This window comes from Capricornis sumatraensis, chromosome 2 (assembly GCF_032405125.1).
Source record: "Capricornis sumatraensis isolate serow.1 chromosome 2, serow.2, whole genome shotgun sequence".
Classification (NCBI taxonomy): Eukaryota; Metazoa; Chordata; class Mammalia; order Artiodactyla; family Bovidae; genus Capricornis; species Capricornis sumatraensis.
Genome location: NC_091070.1, coordinates 194,983,395 through 195,002,972, shown reverse-complemented (window position 1 = coordinate 195,002,972; position 19,578 = coordinate 194,983,395). Strand labels below are relative to the sequence as shown.

The 19,578-nt window shown below is 44.0% G+C and overlaps 1 protein-coding gene across 1 annotated transcript in view; it reads right to left on the bottom strand.

Moving 5' to 3' along the window:
* The window catches only part of RAB3B (RAB3B, member RAS oncogene family), a 57,217-nt gene extending 38,027 nt beyond the window's left edge, over positions 1 to 19,190 (bottom strand). The window contains exon 1 of the mRNA XM_068965492.1: positions 18,963 to 19,190. Coding sequence (XP_068821593.1) covers positions 18,963 to 19,190 — 228 coding nt within the window. The remainder of the gene's footprint in view (positions 1 to 18,962) is intronic.
* Positions 19,191 to 19,578: the final 388 nt, after the last annotated feature.

The window sequence follows — 19,578 nt, the reverse complement described above, 5'->3', positions numbered from 1 at the left end:
ACTGTATCCTAACTCTCACAGAAGAACTGTACAAAAAAGACCTTCATGACCCAGATAATCACGATGGTGTGATTACTCAGAGCCAGACATCCTGGAATGTGAAGTCAAGTAGGCCTTAGAAAGCATCACTATGAACAAAGCTAGTGGAGGTGATGGAATTCCAGTTGAGCTATTTCGAATCCTGAAAGATGATGCTGTGAAAGTACTGCACTCAATATGCCAGCAAATTTGGAAAACTCAGCAGTGGCCACAGGACTGGAAAGGGTCAGTTTTCATTCCAATCCCAAAGAAAGGCAATGCCAAAGAATGCTCAAACTACCGCACAATTGCATTTATCTCACACGATAGTAAAGTACTGCTCAAAATTCTCCAAGCCAGGCTTCAGCAATACGTGAACCGTGAACTTCCTGATGTTCAAGCTGGTTTTAGAAAAGGCAGAGGAACCAGAGATCAAACTGCCAACATCCGCTGGGTCATGGAAAAAGCAAGAGAGTTCCAGAAAAACATCTATTTCTGCTTTATTGACTATGCCAAAGCCTTTGACTGTGTGGATCACAATAAACTATGGAAAATTCTGAGAGAGATGGGAATACCAGACCACCTGACCTGCCTCTTGAGAAACCTATATGCAGGTCAGGAAGCAACAGTTAGAACTGGACATGGAACAACAGACTGGTTCCAAATAGGAAAAGGAGTTCATCAAGGCTGTATATTGTCACCCTGCTTATTTAACTTCTATGCAGAGTACATCATGAGAAACGCTTGGCTGCAAGAAGCACAAGCTGGAATCAAGATTGGTGGGAGAAATATCAATAACCTCAGATATGCAGATGACACCACCCTTATGGCAGAAAGTGAAGAGGAACTAAAAGCCTCTTGATGAAAGAGAAAGTGGAGAGTGAAAAAGTTGGCCTAAAGCTCAACATTCAGAAAACAAAGATTATGGCATCTGGTCCCATCACTTCATGGGAAATAGATGGGGAAACATTGGAAACAGTGTCAGACTTTATTTTTGGGGGCTCCAAAATCACTGCAGATGGTGACTGCAGCCATGAAATTAAAAGACGTTTACTCCTTGGAAGGAAAGTTATGACCAACCTAGATAGCATATTGAACAGCAGAGACATTACTTTGCCAACAAAGGTCCGTCTAGTCAAGGCTATGGTTTTTCCAGTGGTCATGCATGGATGTGAGAGTTAGACTGTAAAGAAAGCTGAGTGCCAAAGAATTGTTGCTTTTGAACTGTGGTGTTGGAGAAGACTCTTGAGAGTCCCTTGGACTGCAAGGAGATCCAACCAGTCCATTCTGAAGGAGATCAGCCCTGGGATTTCTTTGGAAGGAATGATGCTAAAGCTGAAACTCCAGTACTTTGGCCACCTCATACGAAGAGTTGACTCATTGGAAAAGACTCTGATGTTGGGAGGGATTGGGGGCAGGAGGAGAAGGGGATGATAGAGGATGAGATGGCTGGATGGCATCACTGACTTGATGGACGTGAGTGTGAGTGAACTCAGGGAGCTGGTGATGGACAGGGAGGCCTGGTGTGCTGTGATTCATGGGGTTGCAAAGAGTTGGACACAACTGAGCGACTAAACTGAATTGAACTCTCACAGCCAAGAGGAGCCTAAGGAGAGATGACAATTAAGTGTAATGTGGCATCCTGGATGGGATCCTGGAACAGAAAGGGGATATTAGATTAAAAAAAAAAAACACTAAGGAAATATGAATAAATTGTGGATATCAGTTCATAATAAGATATCAATATTGGTTAATTAGCACAAATGTGCCATACTAGTGTAATAAGGTAATAAAAGGAGAAACTGGGGATGGGGTAAATGGGAACTCTCTGCAATACTGTTTGCAAAATTTCTGCAATCTAAAACTATCCTAAAAAATAAACTTTGGGGTTTTTTAAAGCACATCCTATGTTTGGATTGGCAGTTTGGAAAACACAAGGGTGCAGTGTGGACTGACTGAAAGGTGAGTGACTGAAGATGGAACTGGGAAGGTAAGGAAGGGCCTGGAATGCCAGGCAAAGCAGTTTCCTGGGTATGGATGGGCAGCCCTCCCTGGTTTAAAGCCATGCAGTGACAGTGATCAGCGAGCATGTGAAGGAAGCAAGGCTGAGGGCAGGGAGATCCATTCAGGCTCCAGATACAGTCTAAGGAGAAGAGAACAAGAATCTGAGGTAGGAAAGGGACAGAAGGACAGCCAGGCTCAGATTGCCCTCGTTAATATTTAGGGCACAGAACTGAGGAGGGGATGCATACAAGAGAAATTTGGAGGATAGAACTGATAGTTTTTATGAACAACTGGATAAGTAGGACCAGAACTGAGAACAAAGGGCGACCCTCAGTTTTAAGCTAGGGGCAGTGGTTGGGGTGCTCAAGAAAGGGAGCATAGACACCCGCTTGGACTTGACCCCTCCATCGTCTCCCTCCCCACCACCTCCTGGGCCTGAGCTCAAAGTCTCTGCGTCATTAACACAGAGTCGACAGACTTCACAGAGGAAGGTGAGAAGCACAGGCGTAGAGAGAGGATAAGAGTTTCCAGCTGTCACCTGGCAACCCAAGGTGTCGGGCAGTGGTGTGGGGCCATGATGTGGGGGGAGGGGGAGTCTGCAGAAGGAAGGAATGATAAATCCTCAGTTGAATGGCCTCCCTGACACCTCCCCCTGCCCTTAGCAACCCATCAGGCAAGACCCCAGCAAGCGAGGAGAATGTCCTGCCTTTGAAGGCATCCAGGCATCTTCAAGGGCAGAGCACTGCTGCTCTCTCCACCCCATTGAAAATGGGAGTAAAAGGTCCACAGCTCACATCTGATTTCCCTGCTGATGAACCCCACCCTGTACACACCATGGCTCCAGTCTTTAAAATGGCAGCAACCAAGGCTAGTCACACAGTACAGCACAATAGAGCACTCGTGAACTCATCCTGCTCCACCATTCTCTGTGTGACTGTGGGCAAACTTACTGACCACCTGATATGTCACAGGCACCATGCTAAGTCCTTTCCTTTTATTCTCTCATTTACTGTGCTACTAAATAAAGTAGCTGTTAATGTTATTCCCATTTTACAGCTGAGGAAACAGAGGCTCAGAGACATCATTACTTGTCACACTGCTGGGGCCATGTTTTCACTCTACCTCCACCACAACTAATGAAGCTCCCACCCATCCTCATACTGGAAGAATGCGCTCCTCACCGAACACTGCATTAAGCACTGAACCACTGAATTACAGACCTGTTTATCAGTGAGGCCCATCAGAATCACCTGTGAAGCTGTAGAGGGTGGAGAGAGACAGGGCTGGTAGAAAGGGAGAAGCTGGAAAGCTAACGGGGGATAGTTCGAAACAGATAACCCATCCCTTTCTGAGCGTGTTTCCTTGGAGACGCAGCTCCAATTTTCAGCTATGACACTGACTCTCAACCACCTGTGAGGTCCTTGGGGCATCACAGGGCAACCGGAAGAGTGGTGAAGGCAGTCGGCTATAAAAAGAGCACAAGTTCTGAGCCCCTATTGTGCCATTTACTAACTTTGATGATATTTGTTCAAGTCTCTTAACTTCTGAGTCTGGTAGTTTTGTCATCTGTTCTGTGCTCCATCATTGTGGTGATTTTCTTTTAAAGGCATGTAAAGTAACTGTACAATCTATAGTTGTTGCTCAATAAATTATAACTCAACAATATTTTCACCATCTATTGAGTGCTTTCTGAGCACCCAAGTCATTACATATGTAATGATATAACAAGGAGGGTGGGGTACAGAGCATCATACATGGGTTTTGAAGTACAATGTACATGCGTGCTAAGTTGCTTCAGTCATGTCCCACTCTGTGCAACCCTATGCACTGTAGCCTGCCAGGCTCCTCTGTCTGTGGGATCTCCAGGCAAGAATACTGGAGTGGATTGCCATGCCTGCCTCCAGGGGATCTTCCCGATCCAGGGATTGAACTCTGGTCTCTTACGTGTCCTACACTGGCAGGCAGGTTCTTCACCATTTCCACCACCAGGGAAGCCCCTAAAGTCAGAAAAACCTGGATTAAAATCTGGAGTCTAGAGACTTCCTAGGTCCAGTGGTTGGGACTTCGCTTTCCAATGCAGGAGGTATGGGTTCAATCCCTGATCTGGGAGCTAAGATCCCACATGCCTTGGGGCCAAAAAACCAAAACATAAAACAGAAACAATATTGTAGCAAAGTCAATAAAGACTTTAAAACTACTCCACATCAAAATAAAAATCTTTAAAAAAAAAATCTGGACTCTACCACCTACTATTTTAGTGAATTTAAGTAAGCTACCTAACTTCTCTGGACCTCAGTTTTGTTGTTCTTGTTTAGTTACTAAGCCATGTCCGACTCTTAAAGACCCCATGGACTGTAGCCTGTCAGACTCTTCTATCCCTGGGATTTCCCAGACAAGAATACTGGAATGAGTTGCCATTTCCTTCTCCAGGGTATCTTCCCAACCCAGGGATCGAACCTGTGCCTCTTGCAGTGGCAGGTGGATTCTTTACTGCTGACCCACCGGGGAAATGTGGACCTCAGTTTGCTTATCTATAAAACAAGGATAATAACAATACCTACCTAGCTCACAGGATTGTTGTGAGAATAACATGAGTTGCTAAAAGCACTGAGCACAGTGCTGGCCATTAGGCAGTGCCATTGTCAGCTCACATCAACCCTGCCGGAGGTATTATTAGCCCCATTTTACAGGTGAAGATATTTTACATAAATGGTGGTTGCTGTTTATTGCCACAATAACTATTGATGTGTGAAATGGAGAGGGAGGCCTTCTGAGTAAGAAAGCAAGATCCTCCAGCCTCCGGGCCTCTAAAACCAGGGATCAAGAGGAAGCAAGAGCCATATCCCTCCCCTGTGGCCCCCACACAACCACTGTCTGTAGCCTTTATTCCTCTATTCATGTCAGTCATGGCAAGAAGCCCCAGTCTGCCCAGCCATTCCTAATTACTGGGCTTTGATTCCCATACAGCTATGTAGATCATCTTTTCTAGCCCTATTTTCTCCTCTCCCCTTGAAGGCTTTCCCTGGGCCTTCTGAAACCCACAGTTGGTCATCAGAAAAATCTCATTTTCCTCCACCTCTGGTCTGGATGTTTTCCTCACCTTCCTGCTGTGATTGAAAGCTGATTCTCCTTGAGGGCATGGGTTCTCCCAAATTGATGGCTGCTCCTCTCTCACCACCTCTGAATCTCTGGGCCAGAAAGTAGGACACATGTTATTGCTTTCCACCCCAGCCTGCAGAGCATTCTCTTTCCCTCCTTCAAAAAACAATATGTCCTCCAGCTTTGGGTCTTACATTATGAGATTACACCACCCACTCATCCCTCTGCTGACCAGTGAGCAGTTCTTGCTTCATGTTACTCTCTCCATAATTCTTGGTGATTTCATAGCCACAGAGGTGAGCTTTCCCACATCTTCCCTCAAGTTCCTCTTCTCCCGTCATGCTGATCTCCATCCCTGCCTCAGCCACTCACAATTATGCCCTCCACCTTGTTGGTACCAATAGGAATTTCAACCTCCTATTCTCAGATAGCTGTGATCTTTCTAGCTCATTCCTTCTAGACTCCCAGCTGCGAGTCTTCAACCTCTACCATCTTTTCACTGCCTTTACATCATCACCTCCTTCTCTGCCCAGCTTGAATTCTAGGGCCAATTATGACACTGGTTTCCCGCACACACCTCAGACTCCGTTGGTCCTCGATTCCTTTGTCATACCCATTCAGCAAAACAATACTTTCATTAGAGCCAACTCTCTTGCCTCTTCTATGACTGCATCCACAGAGCAAAACATGGTCGGAGCAAACACACAACTATGCTCTGAATTTATGAATTTAAATTGATGATCACTAATTTCAAGTGGAGCCTTAATGCTAATCAGCAATCAAATTACATTTCCCTAGTCTATTCCCTCTTCCACCTTCTGAGACGACTTTCTCCTCTGATCTTGAATCTTTGCATCCCCTCTCCCAACCTCACTCTCAGCTGACGACCTTGCTTCCTACTCCACCAAAAAAGTGTATCCAAGAGAATTCCCACCAGCACATGTAGCCCCTAGCTGGGTGTGTGTGTGTGTTAAGTCACTTCATCGTGTCTGACTCTGCGATGCTATGTCTGTAGCCTGCCAGGCTCCTCTGTCCTCTGAGATTCTCCAGGCAAGAATACTGGAGTGAATTGTCATGCCCTCCTCCAGGGGATCTTCCTGACTTAGGGAGGATCCTGATCGAACCCGCGTCACTTTATGTCTCCTGTATCGGCAGGTGGGTACTCTCCACTAGCGCCACCTGGGAACCCAACCCCTAGCTGCACCTGTGCCCATTCCTTCCAGCTCTGCCATGTTAATATGGATGCCCAGTCTGTGCTCCTAGCAAGGACTCACACTGTCATCCCACTCTCATCAACTCAAGGACACTGACCTAGAAGCTCTCCTCTGTCTCCCACAATGTCAGTTTTGTTTTCTTTCTTTGTTGGTTGCTTGATTTGTTGATCTCTATTGAATTGTCCCACCAGCACACAAACATGATGCAACTTCTCTCATCTTAAAAAACAAAAATCAGAAACATTTTCTGACTAACATCCCCCTTCATCTTCAGCTACCAAAAATCCTTAAAAGTGCTATGTACGCCTGGTCTCTCTAGTTTCTCCTCTCTCACTCTTAGCAGGCTTTCATTGCCACTACTCCACCAAAACAGCTAGAGTCAAGGTTACCAATAAAATTCCTGCTGCTAGATCCAGTGGTCAATCCTCAGTCCTCATACAGGCTGAGCAGCAGCACTGGACACAGCTTATCTCTCCTCCCTCTAGAAAATTCTGTGTTTGGGGGCAAAGACCCTGCATTTTCCCCTTTCAGTTGTTCTTTTTCAGTATCCTTTGTGATTATCTTCCCAACATCTTCATGTTGGAATATCTCTGGTCTTTACTCCTTAGAATGTTCCTATCTTCACACCCTCCCTTTTTATCTTGTTTGGCTTCATGGTTTTAAATACCTTCTCTATGCTAATGACTTGCTAATTTATATCTCCAGGCAGGGCCTCTGCCCTGACCCGCAGATTCATTTATCCAAAAGCCTATTCTATATCTCTACTTGGTTATTGGACTTCCCTGGTGGCTCAGACGGTAAAGCGTCCGTCTAAAATGCGGGAGACCTGGGTTCAATCCCTGGGTTGGGAAGATCCCCTGGAGAAGGAAATGGCAATCCACTCCAGTACTATTGCCTGGAAAATCCCATGGACAGAGGAGCCTGGTAGGATACAGTCCATGGGGTCACAAAGAGTCGGACATGACTGAGTGACTTCACTTGGTTATCTAACAGGCATCTCAAATTTAACATAACCAAAACTCAGTACCCAGTTGTCTCCCCAAATCCTGATGTCCCTGAAGTCTTCCAGATCTGAGTCAGAGGCATCATTAACCTTCCAGCTGCTCAGTCCCAATGCTTGGGATCATCCTTGACTCCTCTCCTTCCTTCTCTCCCACATCCAATTTAACAAGAGACCCTGTCAACAATATTTTCAAACCATACACACTTTGACTACCATCACTGACCACTTTCACTCCCACTACTCCTACCCCTCTACTTCAAACCACAATCATTCCCAGCCTGATTATTACAACTCCTAACCAATCTTCCCACTTCTGCCTGTTGTTGGTTTATAATTTATTCTTGAAACAGACATACCCTGCCTCAGAGCAATCCTGTTAAATATTAAAGTGCAAGACACTAAAATATTCTGGAATTAGTAGTGATGGTCGCACAATTTTGTGAATACTAAAATTCACTGAACTGTAAATCTTAAAAAGGTTAATTTTATGATATAAGAATTATATCTCAATTTTTAAAAGTTATTAAGTGCAGCATGGATTGGATCCTGAAGCAGTAAAAGAACATTAGTTGAAAAACTAGTGAAATTCAATTGAAGTCTATTTAGCTACTAATACTGTATCAATTTTAAGTTAGTTTTGGCAAATGCACCATGGTAATATAGGGAAACTGGGTGAAGGATATATGGGAACTCTCTGTTCTATCAATCACTGGAAATTTTCTATAAATCTAAAGTTATCAAAAACTAAAGTTTATTTTAAAAAATATAAGTCAGATCATATAATTCCACTGCCCAAAATTCTCCCATCTCATCCAGAGTAAAGCCCAAAGCTTTCAAAGATTTTTCTGAGGAAACTCCATACTGTTTTCCATAGCAGCTGCTCCATTTTACATTCCCAACAACAGTGTACATGGGCTCCAAGTCTTTCGCAATGCTTCATATCTTTTTAGCTTTATAATAGCCACCCTAACATGTATGAGAATATATTTCCTGGTATTGATTTGCATTTCCTAGTTGCTGCTGAGCATTTTGTCATATACTTGTTGGACCTTTCATATGTGTCTTTGGAGAAATGTCTATTCAAGTCCTTTGACGGAGCTACCATGTGATCCAGAAATTCTACTTCTGGGTATGTATGTATTCAAAAGAATTGAAGTAAGAACCTCAAAGAGATATCTGCAATTCCATGTTTTTTGTTGTTGTTCAGTTGCTAAGTCATGTCTGACTCTCTGCGACCCCATGGACTGTAGCACGCCAGGACTCCCTGTCCCTCACTATTTCCTGGAGTTTGCCCAAGTTCATGTCCATTGAATCGGTGATACCATTCAACCATCTCATCCTCTGTATCCCTCTTCTCCTTCTGCCCTCATTCTTTCTCAGCATTAAGGTCATTTCCAATGAGTCAGCTGTTTGCATCAGGTGATCAAAGTATTGGAGCTTCAGCTTCCACATCAGTCCTTCCAACGAGTATTCAGTGTTGATTTCCTCTACAACTGACTGGTTTGATCTCCTTGTTGTCCAAGGGACTCTCAAGAATCTTCTCAGCTTCTCTGGTGGCTCACACAATAAACAACCTGCCTGCAATGCAGGAGACCCAAGTTTGATCCCTAGGTTGGGAAGACCCCCTGGAGAAGGGAATGGCTACCCACTCCAGTATTCTTGCCTGGAGAATTGCATAGACAGAGCTGAGCCAGGCTACAGTCCATAGGGTCAAAAAGAGTCAGACATGACTGAGCAACTAATATCTGAATCCCATGTTTACTGCAGCATTATTCACATTAATCAAGATATGGAAACAACCCAAACGTCCATTGATTTAGACAGATAAAGAGAAAGTGGTATAAACACACAATGGAATATTACTCAGCCTTAAAAAAGGAGATTTTTGCCATTTGTAACAACATGGATGAATCTGGAAGACATTATCCTAAGTGAAATAAGCCAATAACATTACTGCATAATTCTATTTATATGAGATATCTAAAATAGTCAAATAAAAGCAGAAAATAGAACAGTGGTTTCCAGGGGCTGAGGGGAGAGGAAGTGAGGACTTGATGAATTTGGTATAAAGTTTCAGTTATGCAAGGTGCAAGTTCTAGAGATCTGCTGTAAAACATAGTACCTGTAAGTTAGCAGAACTGTAGTATTTACTTAAAATTTTTAAGAGGGCAAACCTCATGTTAACTGCTTTTACTACTGAAAAAAAGGAGGGGGTAAGAGTGCACAAGGAAACTTTGGAGTTGAATAAGTCTATTATCTTGATTGTGCTGATGGTTTCAGAAGTATTTGCATGTGTCCAAACCCATCAAATTATAGACATTAAATATGTACAGGTTTTTGTATAACAATTATACCTTTTGGGTTAAAAAAAAAAACAACCCAAAGACTTACAAGGCCTCCAAGGCCCAAGACAATCTAGCCCTCCCACTAACTCCAGCTTCATCTGTGACCACTCTTCTGCTCCATCCCCCTGGCCTTCTACTCTCCCTGGAATGTGCCAAGCATACCCCTGCCTCAGGGCTCCTGCACTTGCCTTCCCTTCTGCCTGGGATCCTCTTCCTCCAAATAACCTATTCCTCCTTTAGAATTTTACTGAAAAGTGCCCTGCTCAGTGAAGTTCACCCTGACCACCTTGATTAAATTTATAAACAGCCCACCTATCCTAGCCTATCCCCCTTGCCTGCTGCATTTTTCTCTGGAGTACTTATCATCACAGAACATACTGCATATTTATTTATTGCCAGTCTCCCTCCTTAAATCTAGGGGAATGTGGGAAAGGAAATTCCATTTGTTACTTTCACTGCTGTGTCTGTTGCACCTGAAACAATGCTTGGTGCACACAATGTAAATATTGCTGAATGAATGAAGGAGTAAATAAACGAACAAATGCATAGAAGTTTGTTGTGGCTGGAAAGGATACGGTGAGTGGGAGGTGGAGCAGAGGCAAGAGCTGTGACTGGGAGATGTGGGAGGATTTCAGTCACCTCACAGAAAGAACATCCTACAAAGCACATGGCAACTGACCCTATCTCTTAATATCTGCCCTCATTTCAGCTTATGAGAGCCCCCTCTTGCTTGGAATATCTCTATTACACCCTCCCCTCTTGCCTTACCCTGCAATGCCCTCCCCCTTCCTCCCAGAGGTCTTTCTTACCCACTTTATATACTGAACTCTCCCTTCCCTGCATGCCACTGCATACACTCAGCACCACAGTTTATTTTATTAATATTAAAATGTTGAGGGTTACCAATTGTATTGATACAATTGAAAAGCAAAAGAGAGCAAGCACTTAAATACAATTTATGGTAACAGCAAAGAATACTGCAGAGAGTTGTTTAAAGACCACATCAAGTTGTCCACATCACTAATTTCCAGTGTTTCACAATTAGTAAAATACATAGCAGTGGCTCAGTGGTGAAGAATCTGCCTGCCAGTGTGGGTTTGATCCTGGGAAGATCCCAGGAGAAGGAAATGGCAACCCACTCCAGTATTCTTGCCTGAAAAACCCCATGGACAGAGAAGACTGGCAGGGGGTCCACGGGGTTGCAAACAGTCAGACATGACTCAGTGACTAAAACAAATGAAAACAAACAAAATATATAGCTACATATCCCTGTAAGACACAAATACCTTCTCCCCGAGTTAGGGCAGTAACACAAAGCTGCTGACCCAACAGTTCAAGCGTGTGCAGCAAATGTCTTGGCTACTTCTTTCCTATAGCTATACAATTAAAAATTACACAAGGAGCTGTGTGGTTAGGGGAGGAAAACCAAAACGGTATTGTGCTCATTAAATAAAGAGAAGTGCTGATGAAAAATTATCAGCAACACACATTTTAGCCCTTAATGGTCTTCTGAATTGTTTTCTCTTCCCAACTAAACTGCATGTGCCATTAGGGCAGGGCTTTGGCAAAGCAGTCAGCCATCAATACCACTCAGCTTGAGAGTCAGAGAAAGCACTCAGATGGATGTTCCTCAACTCCTAAAAAGGATGCAGAATCAGCTCAGATCACATTTAGACTTTCAGTTGCCACAAATCAACCCTTGAGAGTAACAGAGTTAATAAAAACAAGGCTACCAATGAAGGATCATTTACTCTGTACCAGCCACTAGGCTAAGCATTGTCTCATATTATTCTCTCAACAACACAAGGCAGATGTTACTAAAATTATCCTTATTTTAGAAAGAGGAAAGTGAAGTACAGGGAAATAATGGGACTTGAACTAGGTGACGGCAGCAGAAGTGGTTCTGGAGCACAGGTTGCTCCATCCAAAGGCCGTGCCCCTGATCACATGCTGTGCTGCTTCTTGAACAAGTAAATCATTGCAGGGATCTCAGCACGCAGCCGCAGAGTCAAAAACTGAGGTCAGCCTGTACCACAGAGGGAATGAATGAGATGGAGAGCCCTGCTCCTGAGGATGTGATTATATGCTAGAGCCAGCTTTCATTACCATAAAGCCACCTCCTCCATGGAGCCCTCTCTGATGCTCTCAAGTTTAGAAGGAGTGCTCCCTCTCTGAACTCTCAAAACTTTCTGTACCTCTCTCAAGGCATCATTAATATTTGCAGCATCGTCGCTATTTCTGTATGTTATACCTCTCTTAACACCCGAGCACCACCCTCTCCTTCGAAGGAGGGATAGTGTTTCACCAATCCCTGCAGAGCCTACCAGAGCCAGACACACAATATGGGTCCTTGAAAGCAATCGTGATTTTGCACACATCTTTTGCTTGTAAAGATCTTCCCCAGCACTAACCTGAAAACCTCTTAGCTCAATTGCCAACACCCAGTACAAATGGCCCCTTTTTGTGAAGCCTAAAATAGCTTTCCCAGGCAGAGATAGTAGCTCCTTTCCTGTGTTCCCACAGCACTTTCTTCATCCCTTTATATCACTTATTTTGTATTGTAGCTGTTTATTTGCCCTGTTATGACAGTGCCTGGCACATAATAGACATACATGTTTATTGAATGAATGAATGTGCAAATGGCTTGTGGGTTACTTCTCTTCCTCCTGCGCCAATTTGGGTGGCAGGAAGGCAGTGGTGGCCCCAAAATGTGCAGGCCCCTAGAAGAGCAGATCAGGATTGCTGGTTCACTCTTTTGCAAATTACAAAAGCAGACGATGCCTGCAATTCTGATTTGACCTCCCATAGTCTTTGTTGTGGTTTTAAAAATCAGATTAAACTTCCTAGCAGCTGGTTCCTACCGGCTTTGGGAAGATAAAAGTATCAACATGTCTCTGCAGCCACACCAGGAAATTTGCTGCCTAGAAAAATCGATTCTGAATATCATAAGAGCTAAGTAGGGAATGTTGTACTCAGCAATGTCTCCATATTCCTGAAGCCACAGGGACCTGTCACAGCCCACGTATTCCTGTTCAGCCTCCAGCCTCTTCTGTGCTGTCCATCGGCCTCTCTGTGGCTCTGCATTATGTTCTGGTGGCCAGATTTCAACTTCCTGAAGGTGGCATTAAGGACCCTGCAATGGGCCCTTAGTAAAGTCCTCTCTCTCCGGACCTCAGCCTCCTCATGTCTAAAATGAGACTGAGATGTGATAAGCTCCAAGCTCACAGGCTGGCACCAACCAAGATGGCAGGCATTCTCAGCAGGAAGTCTGAGCCTTTTAAGCCACAGACAGGACCTGTTTCAGGGAGTTGGCAGAGGGGGCTCTCATTAGAGACAAGGGGACCCGAGTCAGAGCCCTGAAAAATGGGGAGAATTTATATTAGGTTTTTTCCATGTTATTAATAGATGCTGTAGTAATCAGAATAATGGTTCCCGAAAGATATCCATGTCTTAATCCCCAGAACCTGTGAATATATTACCTTGCATGGGAAAAGGGACTTAGAAAATGTGATTAAGTTAAGGTTTTAAAATGGGAAAGATTATCTCAATCATTCAGGTGAGCCCAAGGTAATCATATGGGTCATTATAAGAGAAAGGCAGGAAGTCAGAGAGAGAGAGAGAGAGGTTGACAAAATTTACACAGCTGGCTAAAAGACAGAGGAAGGGATTGTGTGGCGCAGTGCCCCTTCCCCCAAAATCATCACCAACACAACAAAACAACTTGAATAATGGAGGTACACACAAGCACCATAGGGACTGAAGATTTCAGAGGAGGGAGGTCAGAGAAAGAAAAAGAGGATAGAGAACAACAATTCCAGGACAAGCCCGGGAGTGAGGACAGTGATCTTTAAATCCTTCACAAAACACAGAATTCTTGAACTCTTGACAGAAAAATGTTGGGCCAGCCAGTCCATTTCTCATTCTCTAAACAAGTAATTCCAGACACAAGAGACACACCTATTTTTAAGTCTTCCTGACAAGAAGGTCACCAAAAGAAAAAAGCCTCGCTAGTGGGAGTGAGAAAGAGGACATCCTGGCCTTCCAGAGTGGAGGCCCCTTCCATTGCATCCCCTGACAGAGACCAGGCCTGGAGTGAGCCTTTTAAATTGTGAATAGATGAGCCTGAGCCCCAGTTGCAAGCTGGGGATGAGACCCAAGTCACAGTTTAGTGATTCCTGAGCTCAGCACCTCAGTGCTGGAGTTTGAAATAAGTTGATTTTTTTTTCCTCATGGCCCTTATCACAGATGAAATTAGATATTTTTCACTCATATACTTAGTGTCTACTTTGGCCACCTGATGCAAAGAGTTGACTCACTGGAAAAGACCCTGATGCTGGGAAAGATTGAAGGTAGAAGGAGAAGGGGACGATAGAGGATGAGATGGTTGGATGGCATCACCAACTCTACAGACATGAGTTTGAGCAAGCTCCGGGAGTTAGTGATGTACGTGGAAGCCTGACATGCTGCAATCCACGGGGTTGCAAAGAGTCAGACACCACTGAGCGACTGAACAGTGACACTTAGCGTCTATCTCCCCCACTTCAATGAAAACTCCAAGAGAATAGAAAGAGTATTTCCCCACAGCTAGCACAGTGCCTAGCACAGAGGGAGTACCAGATAAATGTCTACTGAATGAATAAAAGAATAGAGTTCACTGTTTGGCTCTGCACAAGGAATTTGACATCTCTAGGCTCAACCACCTATATTGGTGGGGTATATATATACCTCCCTGGTGGCTCAGACAGTAAAGAATCCACCTGCAATGCAGGAAACCTAGGTTCGATCCCTGGGTTGGGAAGATCCCCTGGAGGAGGGCATGGCAACCCAGTTCAATATTCTTGCCAGGAGAATCCCCATGGACAGAGGAGCCTAGCCGGCTAAAGTTCATGGGATCGCAAAGAGTCAGACAAGACTGAGCAACTAAGCATATATATATATAATTTTATTTATTTTTGGCTGTGCTGGGTCTTTTTTGCTACATGGGCTGCTGTGATGAACAGGGGCTACCCTCTAGTCATGGTGCATGGGCTTCTCCCTGCAGTGGCTTCTTTCGTTGCAGAGCAGAGGCTCTAGGGCTTGTGGGCTTCAGCATTTGTGGCTTGCAGGCTCTTGAGCACAGGTTCAGTAGTTATGGTACACAGGCTTAGGTACTCTGTAGCTTGTGAGATCTTCCCGGATCAGAGGTCAAATATCTTCCTGCACTGGCAGGTGGATTCTTTACCACTGAGCCACCAGAGAAGCCCAACCACCCATTCTTTAAGGAGATAACTACCTCCTTGGGTCAGAGGGAAGATGTGAAGACACAAAGAATGATTTAAAGCACATACAGGAAGAATGCACATGACTGACAATATCCATAATCCTGAGCTACTCAAAGCTTCATAATTCTCCTTGGACTTTCCTTTCCATGTCTTCCCTTGAACTTCACAACATCCCATGAGGTAAGAAGAGAGAGGATTATTTTCTCCTTTTGATCTTTGGGGAAACAGGTCCATGGAGGAGAAGAGTTACTCCAGATCACACAATGACCACACTGCAGGGCAGAGCCAGGACTAAAACCCAGGATTCCTGGGTTGGCTCCATCATCCCACAGACCCTCAGATTCTTCCCTTCCCCCAGACCCAATAGCCCTCACAATGGGTAGTGGAAGGCCAACCTCCCACTCTTCTCTTCCCACAGGTCCCCAGGGGTTGCTTGGCAACTAGCACCCAAGCAATAAGTGGCCTCTAGTCAGGTCTGTTGCTGTGTAGTTACCAATTCTCCCTCCTCCCTCCACACCTGTGCATGCTCTCACTCTCTATTAATGAGATTTCTCCCCTACCCTTACCTCCCCAGTCAGATTATCTTCTCTAGTCCACAGTAATTAACCTTTCTGGACACAGAAGAGGCTCTCAAGGACTTACATGGCGAGGGACGCTGAGAAACAAGGCACCACCACGATCCCCCAGAGGTGGCAGAAACTCCTTCTGTGAATGGTCCTGCACAGCAATATTAACCTCCTCTTCTTCCCTCTCCACCTTCCACCCTGACAATGGCTTTTTGAAATCCCCTGGGAGAGACTGAATGAGCTTGAGAAATTTAATTGAACGCTTCACACAGTGCTAATGAATCCCCGGATGCCATTCCAGCACTTCTGGAACCACAGGTGGGAAACCTTGGGAGGGAAGTCAGTCACTGTCTGCATGAGCATCAGGAGCAGAGAGAGGACAGAACCTAACTTTTATTGTATTCTTAATACACAGTATTGCAGGCACAATACTATGTTATCACGTGTAGCTTCCCCTCAACAAACCTGTGAGACCTTTACAGTTGAGGATATTACCTACTCATAGAAGAGGAGTGACTTGCCAAAGCCTATATATCTGCCTGCTTCAGTACACAAAAGATATTAAAATACAATGACAAAGGCAATATTCAAATGCTTACATTTTAATGCATTTATGAACAGTACAGAAATGTTTATTTTCTGCTACAGAAAGTACAGATGCATACAAACACACACACACACACACACACACAAACACCTTTGCTAATTTTTTTTTAGCAAAAGCAATGTGCTTATGTCAGATCATATTAGATTGTCATTGATTTTACCTCAAAACATGGCTAACATTGAACTTGTGCTAGGTGTTGGGGAAACATGTCTAGCCATTTTCTGTGCTCACTTAGGCTCACTATAATTAGTATAGTCCTCAATCAGAAGCTTCTTTGTGGGTTTCTTTTAAAGCTACATATATATCATGGGGGTTCATTTCGTTAAAAATAGGCAGTACAATCAATAAACCCACTTAATGAGGCACAGGAAAACTGCAAAAGCTCACAATGGGCTGAAAATGAATAAAAGAGTGAGGGAGCCGCCACTGCCAATCCCTTAGAAAGGCAGACTTGTCTCCTTCCACCTGTAGAGTGTTTGAGTGTAGGATATACAACCATCTAATGTGGAGATCAAATGAAGACATCCGTGTCAATCCATATAGCAAATATTAGTATACACTGATCTTGTATTCAAAGATAATAAACTCGAGTAAGTTTCTTCAGCTCCCTAAGGAATAATCAGGCATGTAGCCTCTGACCCATGTCAAGAACCTTTTATTTGTTGTCTAAGGTCTCTCTAACCCCCAAACTGCCACCCAACAGCCTCTCCAGCAAATCTCTCTTAGCATCCCCTCCCAGCTCTTTCTCGGCCTTGCTCCATTTTCACTGGATTGCTCGCCATGCCCCGGATATCCTGTGCTTTCAGCCCACTCTGTGCACTGGCTGCAGGGAGGATGTCAGACTACACAAATGGAAGCACTGGCACATAATAGGCACTTAATAAATGCTGATTGATCCTCACCATGAGGCAGTTAAACCAGATCAGTGGTTCTTCAGTTTTACCCTACCTCAAAACACCCAGATGGTTTGTTACAGCACGTTATTCGGCTATACCCCAGAGTTTCTGATTCTCTGGGTGTGAGAAGGGACCTGAGATTCTGCATCTCTAACAAATTCCTAATGGTGCTGATGCTGTTGATCTGGACACCACACTTCTAGAACCAATGAACTAAATGGTCTGCATAGTTTCTCCCATTTCCAGTGGTTTATGATTCCTTGATGCTTTTAATAGAGAATAAATAAACAAAATAAACTTTTATCTCTATATGAATTAATACTTAATATGACCACAAATGGAAACATGGGCTCTATAATACCTAATGGACACAGTGTAGAGAAAAAAAACTCATAGTTTAGAATCAGAAGATCTGCATTGGAATCTCACTTTGTAGCAGTGTGGTCAACTTAAGGTAAATTAATTATGCTCTGAATATCTGTCCCATGGGGTTGTGAGATAATATTAATACATGGAAAAAAATTGTAAAACAAAAAGTACTGTATACAGATTATACTAATAACATATATGCACAATGTATTAATGTTGAGTGGACTGATAATAAATAATACGTTTTGAATACTTTAAATCACAGGTTTTTAAAATTTCCAATCTCAATGTTAATTCATTATCAAAAAGTATATGATGTACATGTTGCTATTATCATCTCAAATATGTATATATTTTATTAGTACACTGGTAAATACCAATAATAGTAGCTGTGGTAGCCAGTTTCCAAGATGGTCCCCAATAATCCTCACCTCCCAGGACTCATACTTTTGTATAGTTTCTTTCTACGCTGAATTAGTGACCAATAGCATACTCTACAGAGAAGGCAATGGCAACCCACTCCAGTACTCTTGCCTGGAAAATCCCATGGATGGAGGAGCTTGGTAGGCTGCAGTCCATGGGGTCGCTAAGAGTCAGACACGACTGAGCAACTTCACTTTCACTTTTCACTTTCATGCATTGGAAAAGGAAATGGCAACCCACTCCAGTGTTCTTGCCTGGAGAATCCCAGGGTCAGGGGAGCCTGGTGGGCTGCCGTCTCTGGGGTAGCACAGAGTCGGACATGACTGAAGTGACTTAGCAGCAGCAGCAGCATACTCTAATTAGAGACATCATCACTTCGGTTTGGTTTCTTGGATCTCTCCCCCTAGCTCCATGTCATTAAGACATTGTATGAAGAGAGCCATGTAGGAAGGAACAAAGGTCTTCTACTAAAGCCAGTGCCAGACACATGAGTAAGCCACCTTGGAAAGGAATCTTTCAGGTCCACTCAAGCCTTCAGATGACTGCAACCCAAACCAACATCTGCCAGCAACCTCATAACAGATCACAAGCCAGAAACCAAGCCACTCCCAAATATTCAATCCACAGAACTGTGTGTTAATGAATTATTGTTGTTTTAAGCCATCAAGTTTTAAGGTGATTACACAGTGATAGATTATGGACACAGTAGCTAACATTTACTGTACATTTACTATGTTCCAGGAACTATGCTAAGCACTCACCAACCCTATGATACAGGTGTCATTATAATCCCCAAAGAGGAAAGCCTGGCCTAGAGAGGTTAAGTAACTTAGTCCAGGTCCCATGACTAGTAACTGGCAAAACTTAAATCTGAATCCAGGCCTATAACTCCAAAGCCCAGACTCTTGGTCACTCATCTGTATAATCCAGGATAAAATCTCTTGGACAGTTAAGCAGCAGAAGCAACTGAGTCCCCAGATGAGAGCAAATGTATAAAATCAGCAAGGGACAGTCCAGGGGCCAGACATGCTATAGCACTAGGGCCTAATGTCATAAACCCCAGCAAAGTTCTAAACTGGCCCCACTGCCCAGCCATTGTACTAGCAAGCGAGTCAGCTCTCGGGAGTTGACTTCTGCCCAAGATGCCCAGGACTTACCCAAATCTGCAGCTTCACTCGCTTCTCATGGCGGTAGACTGTCTTCACCTTAAAGTCGATGCCCACAGTGCTGACAAAGGCTGGGGTGAAGGTGTCATCCGCATAGCGGAAGAGGAAGGAAGTTTTGCCGACACTGCTGTTGCCAATGATGAGCAGTTTGAACATGTAGTCAAAATTCTGGTCAGAAGCATCTTTGACTCCGGCTTTACTATCAGTCACTGAAGCCATCTGCAGAAGAGACCTGTGGTCACTCAGGAACACATCTCCAGTGTCACTCTGAGTCACCTAACTTTTAATGGTCACACATCCATTCACACACTCACTCCCCACCCCAGCATCACTGAGGAAATACTCTACTCAGAATCACCCCCTCACTGAACCTGCCCCAAATGTCATCTCAGGATTGGGGTGGAACCCAGGATTGGGGTGGAACCAGCTCCTCCCAAATATTCCTTCAGCAAATATTTATTGAGCACACTGTTCTGAGTCAAGTCCTGTGCTGGGCACAAAGAATACAAATATGAATCAGACATGGTGTCTGACCTCTGAGTGGCCGCAGATTAGAGTAAAAAACTCAAACACAGAGTAACAAAGCAGTGGATAAGTGATAAGACAG